This window comes from Bos taurus, chromosome 8 (genome assembly GCF_002263795.3).
Source record: "Bos taurus isolate L1 Dominette 01449 registration number 42190680 breed Hereford chromosome 8, ARS-UCD2.0, whole genome shotgun sequence".
Lineage (NCBI taxonomy): Eukaryota > Metazoa > Chordata > Mammalia > Artiodactyla > Bovidae > Bos > Bos taurus.
In genome coordinates this window covers 39242179-39263883 of record NC_037335.1, presented here as the reverse complement: position 1 = coordinate 39263883, position 21705 = coordinate 39242179, and the positions used below count along the sequence as shown (strand labels likewise).

The following is a 21705-nucleotide window of genomic DNA, read 5'->3' as shown; positions in this document are numbered from 1 at the left end:
GTCCTGATGGGAAGTTATTTTAATGACAAGGCAGTTAATGGTTTCACAATGTCGAGGAACTTTAAGGAAGTAACAAAATCCACGTTTTAAAAATACATTTCCTATCATACACATACACTTACTTTCTAAAAAAATCAACGTCATCTGGGCCTGGAAGAGGAGGTATAATGAGTAATTAGGGAAATATCGTTTTACTTTCTATATGTTGTAGATCGAGTTATGTCAGGATGATCCGACATCTTGTAAAAGAGCTTTTATCAGAAAAGGGAAACCTCATCGCAGAATTTAGTGTGGATTCTTAAGGCAAAACCAAGGTCGGACATCTGTGATGATTTCCGAGGTTGCTTTGTTTCTAAATACTGTTTAAAACGTCAGATAATGATTTGTTTTCATTTTTGAAACTTTTCTTTTAAAAAGCTGATTTACGGGAAGCCAGATTTAAGTTTCACTTTTGGTTTATCTATCTTTTTATTCCAAGAATGGATAATGCGTTTATTTCCCAACTCACATGCTTGGGTCAGGGTAAGGAAAATCCAGTCCCCTGAGCGCTTACGGGGCGGGTCAGAAAGTGGGCGGAGAAACACCCACGCGAGCTCATAGCTGCGGGTGGCCCTGGCAGTCCGGGGCACAGCGCCGAAGTCTCAACGCCAGCCGCGACTCTCCCGCCGGCAGGTAGGGAGCGTTCTCGCTCACTGGCCAGTGTCTTTGGCTGCCTCACTCGCTTGGCACTTTAAAACGGGACTGCCACAGAGACCCTTTCTTTGGGATGGAGAGAGGAGAAGGGAAAGGGAGAGCATGTGATGGTTTCGGTGATGTGAAGCCGATTACTTGCCAAAATTAGTAAGAACAAGTAACAAATTCAGCTTTTCGTTAGGCGGAATTTAGTTTTGCTTGTCTTGTAAGTACATACATGTTTCTGCGCGTTCATGACTGTGGTCCTAAGGTGGGTAAACGGGTCTAGAGGGAAATTTCTGGACTGGAGGTCAGGACACCTGAGTCCCAGTACACTTTCAGCCGCTCACTAGCAGTCTGAGCTGGGTAAGTGCTCACAGCCGCAGCATCTCCTGAGGCCCCTTCCTGCTGTAAGAGCCAGGATACCAAACCGGAGTTCTTTGCTCTGTCTGCTCTGAGGACTAAAGGAGTCCTGAAGGAGGGAATGAGGAGCCTGAGGGGGAAAATGTTAAAGCATTTTTTTAACACTTTGAGCCTAGCCTATATCAAAGTTGAGTTTGGATTTGTCTCACAGGGATGTCATATCATTATTACACCTTGTGTTTTTGGGCTTAATGTGCATGAGTTTCTACGCTTTCTAAAATTGCTTTCTAAATATGTGATTTTTTTTTTTAATGGCTACATTCCATGGTGCTGGATAACCAAACAAAATTAATCCCCTCATGCTGGACATCAAGATTATTTAGAGGTTCACTATTTTAGCCATTCACCCAGCTTCATTGCTTATAAAAGCTGAAACTTTGGTGATTATTTCCTTCAAATGAACTCTTACAAGTATAACTACTAATCAAAGTCTGAATGATTTAAGAGCCTTTGATACAGATTGAAAATTGCCTTCCAGAAAGGTTGTGCCAGTTCATATTGACAGTTGCCCAGCAGTTTATTAGAACTGTGATACTCTTTAAAAAAATTAATAATCAACTTTTTTTTCCCCCCAGTAGAATAGAGTAGACAGAGGTTACAGGACAATAGTTAGAGTGTGTTCTTAAAGGAAGCCACAGAAATACTGTGGAACTGAAGCCACACCTGGGAAATGTAGAATAGCTCAGTGTGACTAAAGGGAGGGAGTTAGGGCACAGGATTTAGTCGGGTTTAATAGAGTTTGACAACATAGGCTCGCAAAGAGTCGCACACAACTAAAGAGAGTGAATATGAGCACAGAGGTTTAATAGATCAACGATTTTGATCTGTTAATTGAGCAGATTTTCCCCTTGCTTGGAGACATTTTCAAACTCTAGGAATTTTTAAAAATCAAATTGTAGTTCATATACATCAGATAAAAATCAAAGGAAACCCTGAACTGACAGGTAACACGGCAGTCCTTGCTTTTAAGAAAACTTGAGTTCTTTTCCCTGACTTTCTGTCTTGTCTGCCCTACCTTGGTGAGATAGAGAAGTAGTATCAGTTCCATATTGGTATACTGGGTTCCCCCAGGGACAAACCTGCTTCCCCATCCTGAATGAACCATCACTTCTTTCCTACTTCACATTTTCTTACTCTTTGAATGTCTCAGTTCTTGTCTGGGGATTTAGTTATACTGAGTTTCTTATCTGAGGAAGATGCTAGTGTTCTTATCTTAGCCCAACTGCCTGATGTGGGGTTTAGAGGTCAAGAAAGAAAGAAACAAGTTTCTCAGTCGTGTCCGACTCCTTGCAACCCAATGGACTGTATGTAGCCTGCCAGGCTCCTCCATCCATGGGATTTTCCAGGCAAGAATACTGTAGTGGGTTGCCATTTCATACTCCAGGGGATCTTCCAGACCCAGGGATCAAACTCAAGTCTCCCGCATTGCATGCAAACACTTTACCTTCTGAGCCACCAGGTAACTGTTAGAGGTCAAAGACCATGTTTACTTACATGGTCTCTTACCTTCCCCCTACTATTCCCTCACTAACAATAGCTGTACTCCAAAGGAATGGAGCCCTGGAAGAGGAGGTATAATGAGGACTTAGGTAAATATCAGATCTAATCCCTCACCTTCCAGTAAACTTTCATTACCTCTAAAATTTTCAACCAGATTTGTCAAGAGATAGGAACTCCATCAAGGCATGTCATAAACACTGGAAAAACTAGTTGAAATCTGTGAGTGGATTTAATGTGCCTCTGTTTTATGCAATAGTTCTTTGCTTGTTTTTTGTAGTTAAATGAGAATATATATATGCATATGTGTGTGTATATATATATATAAAATAAGTGCTAGGTGAAGACACAGTGTAACTGGCACCAGTTATCCACATGTGTCAAGAATTAGGAAAATGTTCTTTCTCCTTGATCAGCAGTTCTACTTGGGGAAAATCTATCCTCAGGGCCTAGCCTGGGACCTGGTACACAGTAGGCACTTAACAAATATTTGCTGAATACACAAATACTTAGGTTATTTTAAAAACTGAACACAATACTATACCTAACAGCAGGGAAACTAAACATTATGGGGCCACTAAATAAGATACTTATAAATAATGTGTGGCAAAATGGAAAATAATCATCAAAATATTAAATTTAAAAAGTGGGTGTTATGTGTCTAATTGTTTTTAAAAGCTTCATAGGAGAAAATCTAGAAGGAAAATATATACTGAAATACTCACAGTGGTTGCAAGGTTTCTCAACCGTGTCATTGTTGACATTTGGGACCAGATGTATCTTTGCTGCAGGGGTTGTCATGGGCACTCGAGGATGTTTAGCAGCATCCCTGGCCTTTACTACTTTACTACTAGATAGTAGCAGATAGTGCCTCTAAAATCTTTTGATGTCTGTTGTCATATGCTTGTGTTTTTGTTTTTGTAAGGTATATTTCTTAGAGAGGAAGTGAAAGCTAAATGGCATATACATTTAAAATTTTAATGGAGATTACCAAATTGCCCTCCAAAAAAAAAGGTTATATAACTTCACATTCCTATCAGTGGTTGGTAAGGAAACCCATTTGTTCATATCCTCATAAACACTAAATATTAGGAATACTTATACTCTTAATCAAGCAAATAAGTGAAAAATTATGTCTCGTGTCTTAAACTATTATCTTTTCTTCATTGGTAAGATAGAGAATCCTTCCCTTTGTTTAGATGTCATTTGTATTTCTTATTCTCTGAACTGTATAGTAGAACCTTTGGCTCATTTTCCTGTTGGGTTGTATGTAGTTTTCTTACTGATTTTTAGAGCTATTTATATACATATGGCATAAATCTTTTGCCTTACATATGTGTAGCATTGATTAATTGATCAATTGTGAGTTTTTGTGTGTATACAAAGGTCGCAGAGACTCTTAAGGGGGAAAACTGGCTTTCTCTTCAAAGTGTGTAAATATATGTATAGCATGAGAAAATGTTAATAAGTAAACAGATTTGCTGAACTATAGCCCAAATCTTCTCTATTTACTCCTTTACTGAATATATGCTCCTAGAGGAGAGTGATTTTTCTTTCCTGTTCACTGCTATATCTCTAATGCCAAAAATAGTGCCTAGCACAGGAAAGGTATTCAGTTAATGTTTGCTAAATTAAAGAATTGGTAGAATTTCAAGCAGGATGACACGATGAAGAGTAGAATCGAGGCAGATACCACTGAAAGGAGGCTGTGAGTGAGTCACATCTTAGTATGAAGTGGTTGAAGCCAACTGTTTCTCCTTCTCACTCCCCCTGCTACTAGTGGAATCAGTTTATTGAGGGAATATAATATAATTTATAATTTGGAATAAGCAAAGGACAAAAGAGGAGATTTTGGAAAGATGGCACCTGGACGAGAACTGGCATGGTTTGGATGATAATCTGAAAGAGTTGAATAGTTAAAGAGTAGGATGAAGGTATTCAGCTGCTGAGGGGAAAAGGCACTGAAGGGTGGGAAACATGGAAGTCAGATTCTGCTTGCTTTGAAATTTTGTATAGGGCGGGCTTGGATTTCTAGAGATGTTACACTGTAGAAAAAAAAACCCATAAGATATTTGAGAGGATTTTGGTGCAATATTTTCATCTTGGTTTCTTTTGTGTGTACAAGTTTTTTCCAGGACTTGCAATTAAATTTTTAAAGTCTCATCATAGTATCTTTTTTTTTTTTCACTTAGATTCATATGACTATGGGATATTATGTGAAGGTATTGAACTTCTAAATTCCCTGCTGCGTTGTAACACTTACAAATCAGTTACTGTCTGGTTATCAGTAGACAGTTTGAATTAGAACTGCCAAGTCCCATACTGTCTGGGTATTCAATTATTGAGTAAAGGAGTTTCCTTTTTTCTGTTTTCCATAATTAGGTCATTCCAGAAAGATGAGGATATATAGTGTCTTAACATTCATGGCTTACTGTTGTTTGCTGAAAGGTAAGACACAAAATCCTTTCATTAGGTTCTATATTTTAAATATTTTAACTATAAGATCAAAAGTGAAATAATAAAACGGATATAATTTTTATATAGAGGACTTTCTATTCTTCCTTCATTATAATTGATAAACATATTTCATAAACCTATTTCACTGGACAAAGATATAAGGAGTATGGACACACTGAAAGAAACAAAATTAACCCATATCCATTACTTGTTGTGTGCATGCTAAGTCGCTTCAGTCATGTCTGATTCTTTGCAACACTACGGACTATAGCCGGCCAAGTTCCTCTGTCCATGGGGATTCTCCAGGCAAGAATAATGGAGTGGATTTCCAGATCCTCCTCCAGGGGATTTTCCCAACCCAGGAATTGAACTTGCGTCTCTTACATCTCCTGCATTTGCAGGCAGGTTCTTTACTACTAGTGCCACCTGGGAAGCCCATCTATTACTCATTATCCATTATCTATTTCCCAAGAATAATTACTGAAAATATCTGGGGAAATGGCCTATGTGTATACTTTTACATATTTGTTTTAAATAAGGACAGGATCATTCTGTCCACCTTGCTCTATGACCTGTTTTATCCAATAAGTATATCCTAAGGAAGAATTGTAGCGTACATGGAATGTCAGGGTAACACAGTACCTGCATCAACCTGAGATGCTCCCTAAATCTCTATACTCATCTGGCCAGACAACTGATTAAGAGTTTGGGGCAATAAGTAGAGAGATCCATTGGAATGTATGATTTAGACTATGTAAAAGGCAAATAAGTGTCCAGTCAAAGGACACTCTGGGGATGTCCACATGAAACAAAGTCTTCCTGGTTATAAGTACCCCTTTACCATGTACTAGTTCTACAGTAGTGTATGTTTATGAATTTTGGGACAACTTGTTTAGCTAATTTTATTATTCTAACTTGGGGGTGAGATATGTCTCAGGCTCACTGGATAAAATAAATATTTCAGGGAAGTAAGTCCGTAAGTGTAATTATCATGTAAGCGACCAGATAAAGCTTCTGTAAATCCTGGACTCATTCTATAAATTTTTTGAGGAATTTTCCATCTTCTAAAGATTGGTCATCTTTCTTTTCAGCATTTACTATCACAGTTTCCAAGGACCTGTATGTGGTAGAATATGGCAGCAATGTGACGTTGGAATGCAGATTTCCAGTAGACAAACAATTAAACCTGCTTGTGTTAGTTGTTTACTGGGAAATGGAGGATAAGAAAATTATTCAGTTTGTGAATGGGAAGGAAGACCCAAACGTTCAGCACAGTAGCTACCATGGGAGGGCCCAACTGTTGAAGGACCAGCTCTTCTTGGGAAAGGCTGCACTTCAGATAACAGATGTGAAATTGCAGGATGCGGGGGTTTACTGTTGCTTGATCAGCTATGGCGGTGCCGACTACAAGCGGATTACTTTGAAAGTCAACGGTAAGATTTATTATAGATAATAAGGCACAACCTTTGTTAAAACCATATCTCAGTGTTGAACTTTTTGTTCTTGGAAGTCCAGCTTCACTTTCCACAGCAGCAGTCTGTTATTCATTCATTTGCATACTCATCCAATGAGCCTTGCTTGAGTACATCCTGTTTGATAGTCCCCAGAGATCTAGAGCCAAACATGACAGTCATGTTTCACAGTACATTCAGTTTTCCTAAAAATTCCCAAGCTTCACTTTTTTATTATTAAAAAAGTAATATGTATACACATACTTGCAAATAATTCACATACTATGGAAGAGGATACAATGAACTACAAAAATGTCTCTCCTCCCTTTGCCACTTTCATGGCATGCAAAGGTAATATCATTATTTGTATGTTCCTCCAAGAATTTTTAAATTTAGTACCTGTTTCTCAGTTTTATGAGGTCTGCCAGCATTTTCCTTCCTTGGAAACTCTCTATGTCAAATGTAAATACATATATTAAAAACAAATCCCATTGTAAAATTCACATTCAAAAAGACTTGAAGTCAATCTATGAAGGCAAAAAATAATCATATCAAGTATTGAATAAATGAAGAGTGTGTGAACTGTGCTCACTGAGCACACTTTCATCTTAAACATCTGTGCCAATATTATGTTGGAGCCTTGAAGAGGAACTGTGAATGTCCAATTCCTAGGTACTGACCTATAAATATGATATATGGTCACCTGGGTTCAAAATTTGGGGTTGCTTCTAGCTAAATACAGAGAAGTTAAATGGCAACCCACTCCAGTACTCTTGCCTGGAAAATCCTATGGACGGAGGAGCCTGGTAGGCTGCAGTCCATGGGGTCACTAAGGGTCAGACATGACTGAGAGACTTCACTTTCATTTTTCACTTTCATGCATTGGAGAAGGAAATGGCAACCCACTTCAGTGTTCTTGCCTGGAGAATCCCAGGGACGGCGGAGCCTGGTGGGCTGCCATCTATGGGGTCGCACAGAGTCGGACATGACTGAAGTGACTTAGCAGCAGCAGCTAGCTAAATAAAGGAAAACACCTTAGCTGACCACCCCTGCTTTCACTCTTAAGATCCACAAAATTGAGAGCTGAAAGAATCCCAGATGAGAGCAGCTAGTCCAAACACCCAAAGAAATCTCCACAAAGGATCTTCTATTCACATACTTACTGCGATGATACTTTTGTCATTTGGACCTCTTTTCCATAGCCTTTTGTAATTTCTTTCAGATATTGAGTTGGAATCTGCCATCTATAGTCACAGTTTTGAGGGTATCTGCTTGCTTCTTTTTTTCACATGGTGACCTTTTAATATGTGACTAGAGTTAAATAGTGTTCCTTGGTGTTTCTATTCCTGACCTAAGCATCAATCTGAAGATCTGTAATATGAATAAGAAAAGTTTACATTTATCATAAAAGTAACTAATCATTATACACTCAAAATAAAATTTATATAGGAATGTGTCTTATTTCATGGTGTATCACTGGGCCTCTGAATTTGGCTCAGTTAATGCTACTGTTGTTAAAATCTCACTTGTCTTATGAAATAGATTTAATTTAATTGTATCTTACCATATGTTTCTCCAGAGCGATATTTATAAAAACAAGCTGATGGGATCCCAGGTTGAGATTTTTAACTTTTCTTCAGTCTATCAGCAGTTATCAGGCATACTATATTTCAAGGTATTAAAGAAATGGTCAAGACTTAGCTCCATGAACAGCCAGCATTGTTAGATCTTGGGTGGGTAGGAAGAGCATCAGCCTGGCATAAATGAATTAGAAGGAAGTACAGGGTATAATCTTCTGCTTCCATAAGAAGAGTCTCTCATCAGCCTGTAGGGAGTATGCAGAGAGTGGGAAAGCTGTCCCTGTTGTAAAGTTGTTCTTCCAGTTTTTCTGGGCTCTGTAATGTCCCTTGTGGATTGTGATTTTCTTTGCTGTAGTGTAACACAGTAGAAAACCTTTCAGCACTGATGGTTTTTCCAAGGTGGGGTCCTTGATGGAGCAAAACAGATGACCAGCCAGACTTGAGGATGTGATTTGTTTGACCATTCCATTTCATACTGTAAATTACTAAATTGGCATCCTAGTCCCAGAACATCTCATTGTCATTTGCACACAGTGGTCTTGGAGGTTACATTGTGCTGCACTGAAAGCAAGCCAGACACCAAGCTTTCATTGCACTGAAGCCATGCTGGCTTACATGAGCTTTACAACTCAGGGAAGTATAACTCCTGAGTCATCTCCATATGCAAATAATTTCACGAGTAAAGCTGTTGAGCTTCTCTTCCCATCACTGTAAACATGTAGTCTCACAGCTTCCCCACAGGGAGTTCAGTCACCATGGGATTTTAAAGGTGAAACATTTCAAAACTAAAATTTGAGTTTAGTTTTAGATTAACTCAATTATTATTATCACTTTGGTGTTATTGCACCTTTCATTTTTGTTTAAATACCAGATTCTCAGACATTTGACTTTTCAGTTGAAAATGTTATTTTTTCCTTAAACACTGAACCCTATAGCCAGGAAAATGAAGTGCCCATTTATACTTTCAAGAACTTAAATAGGATTAAAAAGTGAAGTCGCTCAGTCATGTTCTACTCTTTGCAACCCCATGGACTGTAGTCCACCAGGCTCCTCCATCCATGGGATTCTCCAGGCAAGAATACTGGAGTGGGTTGCCATTTCCTTCTCCAGGGGATCTTCCCGACTCAGGGATTGAACCCAGGTCTCCTGGGTTGCAGGCAGATGCTTTAACCTGTGAGCCACCAGGGAAGCTTAAATAGGATTAGGCAACTTAAAGAACAAAGTATGTGTAGTTATCCTGATAAAGCTAATTTGTTTGTATGGACCAAGGATTAACTGCTTTACCACCCCCATCTCTCCCCCAAATTCACCAACCAGTCTTGTTTAAGTTTTTTCTGTAGCATTTGACCCCATATCATATAAATGTACCTATGTATTTTGTTATTATCTCTCTTCTTCTTCTAGAACATACAGTCCACAAAGACAGAGACTTTGGTCTGTTATATTTATTGCTGTTTTCCTAGGACTTGGCATATACGAGTAGTAGTAAGACAGGAACACATAAAAAAAAAACTTTTTGAATGAATGAATGATGTATTTCCTCAAATAGGATAAATCTAAAATTTTTGAAACTTGAACAAGTTTGGATATATGAAAATTTATTTCCAAGGCTGTTCGTCAGGAGCTGTCAGTACTTTCTAAAGAATACCACGTGAGTGCACTTTGGTAGCAGTAAGAAGAGGAAGAGCAACTCTAGCAGTAATTCTGTAGTACTTAAGGGCCAGGCCCCACCCTAAGCACTTTGCCTGTATTACCGCATTTAATCCTTAAGTGACTGCATGGAGTCAGAGCTTATCATGTTAAAAATGCATATTTTTCACATTTACTAGCTCTGAAATCTGAGTGTATCTTCAGTAGGTAACATCTTAGAGTCAGTGACATGTGGTGTTACTCTCCTCATTTCATTGATGAGGAAACTGAGATCCAAAGAAATTTAAGTAATTTGCCAACTTCATTCAACTATTAAGTGATGAAGCCAGGTTCTAAACTCAAGCAATTTGGCTCTGAGGTCTGCCCTTAACAGCCAGGTTTTATTTTCTGTGTTTCTACCTCCAAATTGTGTATTGAGCTATATTAATATATTGACTTAAAACTACTGTTAACTTTTCATGGTCTGGATTAGCACATGTGTACTCCAGATCTAGTAAACCAGTCATCTGCAAATGTTTTTGATTATCTATCCCATCAGGAAAGCATGTTAAATATATTTATGTGCATGTGTGTTTATAAAGAATATATTTGTGCTAGTATATAGCTTATGTCATAAGAAATTGACAGTTTTAAAGGCAAAAGAAATTGAACACCACCAATTTCATATGGTTCATATGAAAATACATTGGACAATCTATAAATATAAAAAATACAAATTTTAAAAAGATGACATGAGAATTTAATAAACAGTATTTTCAATGTCTTACTAATTATGATGCTTCACTATCATCAGCTAATATTTCAAAGCAGAGTATATCTCAGGTGAAATTCATTGATACCCAAACTGGATGGTCTTGACAATCTTGAAGTTTTTTTTTAACCAATGCCTTGTCCTGTAGAGTTAGGTACTTGTTTTACTTCATAAAGTTGTGGTAAAAAGTGTCACTCCTGACATTTCCTTTTGGTTTTTGCTTAAATTATTGGTAATATCTTCAATGCTCATCTTCTTTGTGGGAAACCTTTTTATTAGTTGTTCATTTTGTAAGCAGGTTAGTTCCGTTAAAATTAGATAAGAGAACCTGAATATCTATAATAATCTCAAACAAGTCACTGTCTTCCCTTTGGTGTTATAAAATTCCTCTATTCCTTTAAGACTCTCATGAGGCACATGAAGTGAGGGGCAGTGTCAGTCAGTAAAATTTGTTAAGCTTAGATTATTTCTTAATTGTTATGATAAAAATACATATGAGTGTATAAGTTCTAATATTTTCTTCTTATACCATTAGTGGTAACACTAAACTATTAGGAGTAAAAATTATGCCAACAGAATAATAACATGTTAACATAGTTGTAATGAATAAAAATGAAATAAAGCTCTTAAGCAATATAAGTGCACTAATCTACTAAAATATTCAGTACATTGGATATCTTAATCCTAAAAGCATCCCAAATTAATGATCTAAAATTTAATTGAAGTTAAATGATTTATTAAAATAACCAGCTAAAAGGTTAAAAAAATAAGTATCATAATACAGTATTCTAGATGAAATCCAAGAACAGCAAAAGGGCAGTAGGGAAAATCTAGTGAAATGGAACCAAGTATAAGATTTAGTTAACAGTAGTGTTCTAGTGTTGGCTCCTTAGTTAGGATGAAAGTACCATGGTAATGGTAACAGTAGGGGAAACTGGAGGAGAGGTACACGGGTACCCTATACTATCTTTGGAACTTTTCTGTAAATCTAAAACTATTTTAAAATCCTATAAATGCACTTAAACTTTAAAAAGTACCATTCAGGAACATGTATCAACTTTTACAATGACATAATACTATTTGCATTCCTAATTTCTGATCATTCACATAATGTTGAAAAAGTAAATGGCATATCAAAATGAAATTTTCTGTTTATTAAATAAAATGTAAGAAAACAATGCTGAACAGCTGGAGAGGTTTGTATTTATGAAGACAGCTTTACAACAACAAGGGGAAAATGTCCAGGAATAAATTTAAGAATTTGGTCCTTTATAAAAACTATAAAACTTTACTGAGAAACGTATAAAGACTTGAATAAATAAACAGACATGTTTTATATTTGGATAAAAAGACTACTGGTTTAAAGTTGAAAGTTCTCTTTTCAAACAATCTGTACATTTACTTTGACCTCAATAAAAATAGCAATATACTTTTTCTAGCAAGATAGGTATTCCTTTAAGCCCAAACTTGGCCCAAGTATGAGTGGAAGAGTTGAGGCAGAACTACCAGACATTCCCCACTGCTGAGACATCTGAGCTTTAAGATTATTTCTCTGAGAACAGCCTGGATTGGTATTCTATCTAAGGTTGACAAGACCAAAAAGCCACATGTCTAGTTCTGGTTAAATGAAAACCATGCCTTCTTTTTGTTCATGACCTAGCTCCATACCGCAAAATCTACCATACAATTTCTGTGGATCCAGTCACCTCTGAACATGAACTAACGTGTCAGGCTGAGGGTTACCCTGAAGCTGATGTCATCTGGACAAGTAGCGATCACCAAGTCCTGAGTGGCAAAACCAGCATCACCAGTTCAAAGAGGGAGGAAAAGCTTTTCAATGTGACCAGCACACTGAGAATCAACACAACAGCTGACAAAATTTTCTACTGCACTTTTCGGAGATTAGGTCATGAGGAAAACAACACAGCTGAGTTGGTCATCCCAGGTAATATTTTGAACATCTCAATTAAAATGTGCCTAGTATTGTCTCTTGGTACATAGCCTGATGCCTGCTCATCATAAACTTTCATTGTTTGTTGAATGAATGAATGAATAAATTATATTTATATGAATGAACTACATTTACAAAATGCATTCTGCTTCCTCACCTCCATTCATCCAAGTCATATTTCTACTTAGTAAACATTAAGGACTGATGCTAAAGCTGAAACTCCAATACTTTGGCCACCTCATGTGAAGAGTTGACTCATTGGAAAAGACTCTGATGCTGGGAAGGATTGGGGGCAGGAGAAGAATGGGATGACAGAGGATGAGATGGCTGGATGGCATCACCAACTTGATGGACATGAGTTTGAGTAAACTCCGGGAGTTGGTGATGGACAGGGAGGCCTGGCGTGCTGCGATTCATGGGGTTGCAAAGAGTTGGACACGACTGATCAACTGAATTGAACTGAACTGAAACATTAAGCAAGTATTTATTCAATATGCTGTACGTTCCAGGCATTGGAGGCTCATAGAAAAGTAAAAAACAGTTAACACTCTGCAGGAAATGGATAATAAAACAGGCAATCTCGTTTCATGTTAGAAATGTTCTTGTGGCTGGGGGGATCTGGGGGAGCACCTGAGAGGAAGACTCAACTCAGGCCATGTTTCAGGAATGCAGATCTGAGTACGTCACAGCTGTTTCCTTCTTTCCAGAGTTTCTGTGGCAGGAAACACATAGGATGCACTTTTCTATCTTATTCCAGATGGGAGAGTGCCTTCCTGCCCGTTCTGTCTCCTCCAAGGAAGTCTTCTTAGTGCATAAATCAGTGTTCCCCTGGGCAAGTGACTTGATTTCTCCTGTGCTTTTCACTTTTCTTACATAGTTATAACCTATTGGGCAACAGTATCCTGGAAATACATGGGCTACAATGCGTGAAAATGATTTGAGACTCTTGTTTGCACAGAATCAGCTATATTTTTATCTCACTTTCCTACAGAAGTGGATAAGGCAGGATATAATCTGGTGAGAGGCTCAGACCTTTAGAGAAGGTGAGCCTTGAGAGCGTGATGCTAATATAAACCCAGAGGTCTTCTCAGAGGCACTTCTCACCACACTCTCCTCACCCCCCACTAGATGTTGACAGTAAAGCTCTGATACCTCAGAGAAAACAAACCAAAAATTGAATAGAAAAGGCAAACAATAGGAAAAGACAATCCAGGGTAGCCCGAAGAACAAAAAGAACAAAAGCAGTTTAGAAAAATTAAAGAGTCACTTTGGGAGGAGTTGCATTAGTATTTCCCTGCCATTTAAAAGCTGTTTTATAACAACTTACTTGTGGGAAGACCTCGGGTTAACTCACCTAACTGTTTGAAATATGTGTTCTCATCTGTCACCTCGCGTTTTTTTCTTTAATACTTTGCACACCTAACTCATAGAGTTATTGACAGACTTTGTAAACTGCCAGCTACTAGAGAAAGACTGACTATGATTGTGGCTTTAAAACTTGAACTAAGTAATCACGAATCATGGCTAATGGTGGGAGGTGGGAGTTAGTCTCTGAGCATCATGTGCCGTAAGACCGCTTTTCCTCCTGCAGGGGGCTGGAGATAGAATGGTGAAAAGTGCCAATGATTAGATGTCCCAAGGTGTTCAAATGATGGAGAGAGAAAAAAAGCAAACTGTGATCTACAATCATGGCCACAGATGTGGGGAAGAAGGAGCTCTTTTGGGAGTGCCAATTAGCCATCATACTGCATCTTTGCCATGTGCAGTAGGCTGCTAGCTTTTATATTAAGGAATGCAAGAAGAGAAATAATCAAGGCTATCATATAATACTGAGCTGCCACTCCCTGTGAAAAGCATTTTATTAACATTTAGCCTGACAAAAATTCCAGTATCATTTCCATTTTGTAGACTGGTTAAATGATTTGCCAGAGAACTCAAAGCTAATGAGTAGCTGCAGAACTTAACCCCAGGTCCACCTGTCCAACACCTGGGCTGCTTCCAGTTTTCCATGTTGCCCCCATTTCCGTATCAGGTATTTCACCATTCCAGCCACTCATTGGAAAGGAACTTTTGGTACTTAAGAAAATGCTAACCTAAATTAAACTTCAAAGATGATTATTCTCTTGGTCCCTCCCAAAGAAAATTTTATCTTTAGTCAGTTTCACTTTATTTTGTTTTTCAGAACCATATCTAGATCCAGCAAAAAAGAGGAATCACTTGGTGACTCTGGGAGCTCTCTTCTTATGCCTGAGTGTAACCCTGGCAGTCATCTTCTGTCTGAAAAGAGATGGTATTTCCTTTATTGTGACAGTCTCTGGTGGGGTTGTGGAAAAATGTATGAGAGTGCTACTGTTGTCACAGTGGCACTTGCTGGGCAGAGCCAGGGATGCTACATCTCCTGTAATATGCAGGACAGTCCCATGTATCGGAAAACTATTCTACCCTATTCAAATGCTAGGGGTGCCCCTAACAGGAAACAGTGATTTATAAAATGCCTTTCTATTAGCTTTCCCTTACAGGGCCAACTTTCAGTCATGCAAAGTATATTTTTAGCTACCATTCTGTAGCATCATTTGAATTGGAGGGTGGCAGTAAACACTTGTAGTAACATTTCTAAGGGGGTGAGAGTTGGATCATGGCTGCAGGTAAACCTGGCCTGCCTCTGCAAGGTAGCACAAAGATACTCCACTGTTCCACAGCAGTTATAGTGAAACTGTGCAGGATTGCAGGGTGAAGATCATGAGAAAAAGGGTGTGCATGGAGGTTGAAGAAGACCAAGTGTTAAACAGTTTCTTTCTATCATGCAAATAATCACAGACTTACAGGAAAGAAAAAGTTAACATGCCTGTTGGTTTCAGTTGAATTTGTCTTGAGTTAGTTACACTGTTATATTGAACTGGGTTCTGGGAGCTTTAAATAATAAAAATAGTTCCTTATGTAGAACAGTGATACTTTTACCACAGAGCAGTTTGCTGAAGGTATTATATAGTTTTCAAAATAATTTTAATGTGTATATTTCTCTATTTACCCAAGGGGACAATTAAAATTCAGGAAAATGTGTCTATTCAAATAATTTCCTTTCATTTTAAGATGATTCAGAGTAAACATTTCCCCAATACTTTGAGAAGTATACCAAAGGATCCGATGATGATCTGTGTATAGAGTTATTTAATGGCAAATAGGGAAGTGGAAAATGGAAGGGAATTCCAATAGTTGTTGAGAAATTCCCTACAACCCCTTAAGAGGTGGGTGGATCTGGGAAAGGGGTGTAATTGAGGGAGTGGAGGTCAGCTTCTTTTAACAAACAGAGAACTGAAACAGCCAGACTATATGGATCAAGTTTCAGTGATAGGAAGATCCTGAGGTGGTGTTGATTTGTCCAAGGAAGTGGCTGTGACCACAACTTGCATTTCCATGTGAAAAATCATTAACTGACATTAGAAAAGGCTAGAAAACTAAAGTATAATAAAGTGTCTCAGGATATGGTACATCTGTGGGGGAAGAATAAAAAATAAAAGTATATAACCCTGAAGAAAATTTAGGAACAAGATATGTGTTCTAAACTGTTGGGACCCCTGGAAAAAGGAAGTCTACCAGATTTCCTAAGGGATTAGAAATATTTCATAGGAACCTAGGATTTAAACTTGAGTCACTGTGTGGGATGTATAGTTGTATTACATGAAAATAAAAATAACTTTTTTCTTCAAGTGAGAATGATGGATGTAGAAAAATGTGACACCCGAGATATGAATTCAAAGCAACAAAATGGTAAGAATTTTAGCAGGGATTGGAAGTTGAAGAAAGGAAACAAAAAGTTAAAGAACAAGGGGAAAGCTATCATTATAATCTCCCCTTATTTTACTGAATGCTGAGTGTTGGAACTACCAGCTCTTATTTGTCTCAAGACTCTGATATAAGAACGGTTCCCACAGTCTGAGATTTAGGGATAGCAGAGGGGAGTAGAGGGATGCCCTTTGGGGAGGTGGGAGAAGGAGGCAACTTCTCTCTGCTAGGTCCTTTGCTTTGCATGCTAACATCTCCCTGCATTAGGGGACCAAGTTGATTTATGTGGATGGGTGATAGATGAATGGATGGGTAGATAGATAGATGAAACTTTTATATCGGGCACTGTGTGTACTGCTTCATGTACAATACCTCAATCTTCTCCCTCCACAATATCAAAGAAGATTTATTTTTTTATTATCCCAGGATAATACTAGATTATCCTGTTTTATAATGGAGAAAGCTAAGAGTCAAGAAGGTAATATGAATTGCTCAAGAACACAAGTCTTGACAAAAATCAGGCTTTCAGTTCAGTTCAGTTCAGTTCAGTCGCTCAGTCGTGTCTGACTCTTTGCAACCCCATGAATCACAGCATGCCAGGCCTCCCTGTCCATCACCAATTCCCAGAGTTTACTCAAACTCACGTCCATGGAGTCGGTGATGCCATCCAGCCATCTCATCCTCTGTCATCCCCTTTTCCTCCTGCCCCCAATCCCTCCCAGCATCAGAGTCTTTTCCAATGAGTCAACTCTTCGCATGAGGTGGCCAAGGTATTGGAGTTTCAGCTTTAGCATCATTCCTTCCAAAGAACACCCAGGGCTGATCTCCTTTAGAATGGACTGGTTGGATCTCCTTTGGAGCCTGCTAATCTGACCATGGAACCTAACTCTTAACCTGTTCACTTAAATCTATTTCACCACAAATGTCTACGTTTGTAGAAGTCCAGAAAGACCTCACCCAATCAAGATCATTGAACTAAGAAGAAAACTATATTAAGGTTTCTGATTCTTCTTACATAATTTGAAACCAAACTTCACAATAAGCCCAGGTTTAAAGTTAGTCTAATTACCCTGGACAAGCTCAGGCATATTTCATTATGTAGTCCATAACACTCATTTGTGTTGTAAAGCTAATTAGTGAGTGTTGTTTGGAGCTTCTTGGGGTGACAGACCATCCCAGTTTGCCAAGAATTAAGGGTTTTCTCAGAGCATGAGTCTTTCAGTTTCATAACCAGGACAGTTCCTGGCAAACCATAGTAGATGGTTACAGTCTATCATGTAAAGGGAATTGGGCATAAAAATAATGTTTCTTTGTCTTGTTGAAAGCTTATTATATCCTCTAGCAAATATATCTTATGTTTCTCATTTTTACTCTCCAGCTACACAGTTTGAGGAGACGTAATCCAGTGTTGAAACTTCTGCTCTTAAAACAGGGATTCTCAGCCTGTGGTTTGGGTTTATCAGACCAGAGGTATGCAGTGGGCCAGGGGGCTGCAGATGATGGAGAACTTAAAAAGCCCAAGCTCCGAAAACAGAAGCTCAGAAAGAAGAGGAGGACAAAGGAAGAAGGAATAAAGGTACCCTGGAAGGAAACATTGGTACTTCCGAATGGTGGAAGACTCATCAATACATGTGAAAAGGAGAAAGGACACTTCTAAATGATGAACTTCCATGCACATTATCCATCACTCATCTTAGAAAACAGGTTGAGATTCCCTGATTTAATGGTCAGTTCCTACAGAAGTGCCCTTTGCCTTTATTCAGTGTCTTGATTTGTCTTCTGGTTGATTGAACATCCTAGTGTTGCCAGGTGTGTGAGTATGATTTATTTTTATTTATTTTTAGTCTGTGGGGTCTTGTCATATAAGTGTGGTTGTGAGTAATTTCTTCTAAAGATATGCTGTAGTAGAAAGTAACACTTTAATGTCACCAGACCAAATTTACTGCTCGATGACTTGTATGTGTCGAGTGAAATGTAGTATTTTTAAAGTATTTGATATCCTCTATAACTGTCAGTACTTACGAATCATAGAGAACAAACCATTAGTTTGTATAAGATATTTTTAATGCCTTATTTAACCCACTGATACTTCAATTGACTCAGATAATCTTATTCTCAGACCTCAAAATAAGATATGTTACCAAAATATCTCTTATATTTAAATAGCAGCTTTACAACTATGTGTGCACATAATCTCATTTCATCCCTGTGTTGTGGTAAGCACTATTATTCTACCTGTTTCACAGCTGAGGGAGCAGAGGTACAGAAACATGACCAAGGCAATATATAGCAGACTTCAGATTTCCAAAGGTGTCACCCTTCATCCTTTTATTTATTTATTTATTTAAATTGAGGTCTGGTTGATTTACAGCGTCGTGCCAATCTCTGCTCTTAAGCAAAATAACTCAGTTTTATATATATATATATATATATATATATATATGTTCTTTTTTAATTATTAAAGAATTAATAAAAGCACTTTGTTACCTTCTGTCCTTTTAGAATATAATTTACAGCTATGCTTTACTTTAAGACATGTTCATTCAGCAAACATTTAGGAAGTGCCCTAGCATGTCAATCACTGTGCCAGGCAGAGTCTACAGATGTGAGCAAGATAAGGAAACTTCCCTCTAGGACCTCATAATATAATAAGGACATCAATAAGAAAATGTATTGCTATAATATGCTATAATGCACTTATGGCACTAGGTATAAGAGGAGAAAAATGTTGTGAGGAGGAAAGTTTAGAAAGCTTCCAAAGGAGGGGATTCTCTGGGTAGCCAGTCAGTGTGTTCCTGGACAGTTGAAAAGCGTAAATATTTTAAAAATCAAAGCGATTTCAGTTTATGAGATATCAGTATTCTTTAAAACCATGGAAAATGGCTCCTGAAATCCTTTTCTTTTTTTTTCTAATTTTATTTTATTTTTAAACTTTACATAATTGTATTAGTTTTGCCAAATATCAAAATGAATCCGCCACAGGTATACATGTGTTCCCCATCCTGAACCCTCCTCCCTCCTCCCTCCCCATACCATCCCTCTGGGTCATCCCAGTGCACTAGCCCCAAGCATCCAGTATCGTGCATCGAACCTGGACTGGCAAATCCTTTTCTATCACTGTATTTACCCCTGATGTGTTTGCCTTTGCCATGAAATTTGATGCTTATGTATATAGGGCCTGGTATTGTTAATAGGAGTTTTATTTTTTATTTAAATGCAACTGAATTTTGAATTTGTACTTTTTCATGATTTGAAATTCAAGAAGTCCTATAGGAGACATTAAAAAGTCTCCATTCCATCCTCCTACTCATCTAGTTTCCCTTTACAGAAGCAACCACTCTTATCTTTTGTTCATTTGTCTTCTAAAGATATTCTGTGAATATATGTGGAAATACTTATAAAATGTATATATTTTTGATTTTTGCTTTTTTCCACATAAGTGGTAATGCATTATGCATCTGCTGTGCACTTTGCTATCTTATTTAATATACTATTTCTTATGTACTAGATAGAACAAATGTGAAGTTCCTAGAGGCTGGGCACTGTCTTGTTTGTTCTAGGTCATCTTTTCCATAGCCTCTTAGTGTCTTTCAGAAGATATGTGTGCATGCTAAGTCACCAGTCATGTCCCTGTGTGACCCTATGGACTGTAGCCTGCCAGGCTTCTCTGTCCATGGAATGCTCCAGGCAAGAATACTGGAATGAGTTGCCCTGCTTTTCTCCAAGGGATCTCCTCATCCCAAGGATCAAACCCACGTTTGACCTTATGGGAGACATAAAAGAAGTGGGTTCGATCCCTAGGTTGGGAAGATCACCTGGAAGAGGGCAGGGCAACCCATTCCAGTATTCTTGCCTGGAGAATTCCATGGACAGAGAAGCCTGGCAGGCTACAGTCCCAGGGTGATACACACCAAATAGTTACTACATTTAGACAACCAGCCTTTGTCGAGTACTTGCTCTATGACTGTGTTTGGATTTGGTTTATTTTATGTTTCTCAAAGAGATAATGTGTTTCTCACAATGGATTTTCCAAAATGTACCATGTCAACCTGGCCTTAAAGGATGACTTTATTGCTAAGTCTGTATGACAGAATCATGTCTGGAACATTTTTTTTTTTTTCTGTTTTCTCTTGAGTATAAACTTGACTTTGATGTTGCACTTTTAAAATATGTGTTCTTTTTGGAAATTCCAGTCAAGAACCTTGACCCTAGATCCTCATTTGTGTAAGAAAAGGCTTGTGAGGCCTGTGAGCTACCTGAACCCTTGAGTCCAACCAGTTCTTACCACTACACAGGTCTCCTAAGATACTGCTTTCCAAAGGTTCAGATGCCCTCTAAGGAGATCCCAGAATATTTCTTCCCTCCTCACTCACCTGGATCAGTGACAAGGAAAATATTCTTTGCTTTGCCACACTGACTCGATGGACGTGAGTCTGAGTGAACTCCGGGAGTTGGTGATGGACAGGGAGGCCTGGCGTGCTGTGATTCATGGGGTCGCAAAGAGTCGGACACGACTGAGCAACTGAACTGAACTGAACTGAAGGCTGAAGAAACAGAATTTCCAACAGAAATTTTCCTCTTATCTTTTTGTACATGTTCATTTGCACAATATCCCTTGTTTGAGTGACAGTATCCTTTGTTTTGTGTGAAGTACAAGCAAGAATTTGGTTCAGCAAGTGGTGAAATCTGTTCATTCCTAAATTTTAATGCCTTTTTGTGGTGTTGGATTTCTAAGGCACTTTATTCCTTTGTCTTGTGTTTCATTGTAAATGATATAGGCAGAGATGATATCTAATTATGCATTTGTCATTGTTTACACATGCATTAATTTAATAAAATATTCTTATTTATTTTCTTTCTCAGTTCATCTGCATATCGATTTTCTTGTTTCCTACATGTTTTATAAAAACATTCTGAGTTTAACATCGTGATGGAGACAATTACTTGGAATATCTTCAGCTATGTTCTTAGTTCTGTTTTTCATAGCTATGTAAGCATAGCTTCTATGTTTACACAGTATACTCTTGCAACCCATATGATGAAAAATATCAAAAGATGTTTTAAAGACGGTATTGAAAATTTTCATCCTCTCTCACTAGATAGCTTCCTTTAGGATAGTACCAAGAAGAGAGTCAAAATTGTGACGTTCAGATCACTATTGTGAAGATCTGAGGGAAGGGAGATGAGAGAAAAGTGATCTTCGAGAGAACTATAAGGAAATGAAGGGACTTTCCTTTACAAGAGTACTCTTCTCAGATCAGTAGACATGGATATGCAAGCCCATGCATGTGAAGCTGGATTTATTCAGTCATCAAGTTCTGAAAAGGAAGTGAGAAACCTAGAACAAAGTTGAGGATTAAGGCCTGGCACAGGGTGGGACAGTGAGATTTAATGTGTCAACTAACTTACATAGTCATCAATCTTAACTTTAAAGAGACTTTTAATCATTTCTGTAAATCAGACACTCTTAAAAGATAATGATGACTATTT

At 38.1% G+C, this 21705-nt stretch overlaps 1 protein-coding gene across 4 annotated transcripts; it reads left to right on the top strand.

The window, feature by feature from the left end:
- Positions 1–622: 622 nt before the first annotated feature.
- Positions 623–21077, top strand: CD274 (CD274 molecule). 4 transcript variants are annotated; one of them, XR_009495474.1, is made up of 8 exons: positions 623–672; positions 4975–5040; positions 6141–6482; positions 12142–12426; positions 14615–14722; positions 16141–16200; positions 17594–18024; positions 20409–21077. XR_009495474.1 is itself a non-coding variant. In NM_001163412.1 (7 exons), exons 2-7 carry the CDS (start codon positions 4989–4991, stop codon positions 17614–17616), a joined length of 870 nt encoding a protein of 289 aa, NP_001156884.1. In that variant the 5' UTR covers positions 627–672; positions 4975–4988; the 3' UTR covers positions 17617–18020. The 4 variants fall into 4 exon arrangements, 3 of the variants coding, with proteins under 3 accessions (XP_059745143.1, XP_059745144.1, NP_001156884.1); NM_001163412.1 differs by lacking the exon at positions 20409–21077 and having other exon boundaries at positions 627–672; positions 17594–18020; XM_059889160.1 differs by lacking the exons at positions 17594–18024; positions 20409–21077 and having other exon boundaries at positions 16141–17587.
- Positions 21078–21705: the final 628 nt, after the last annotated feature.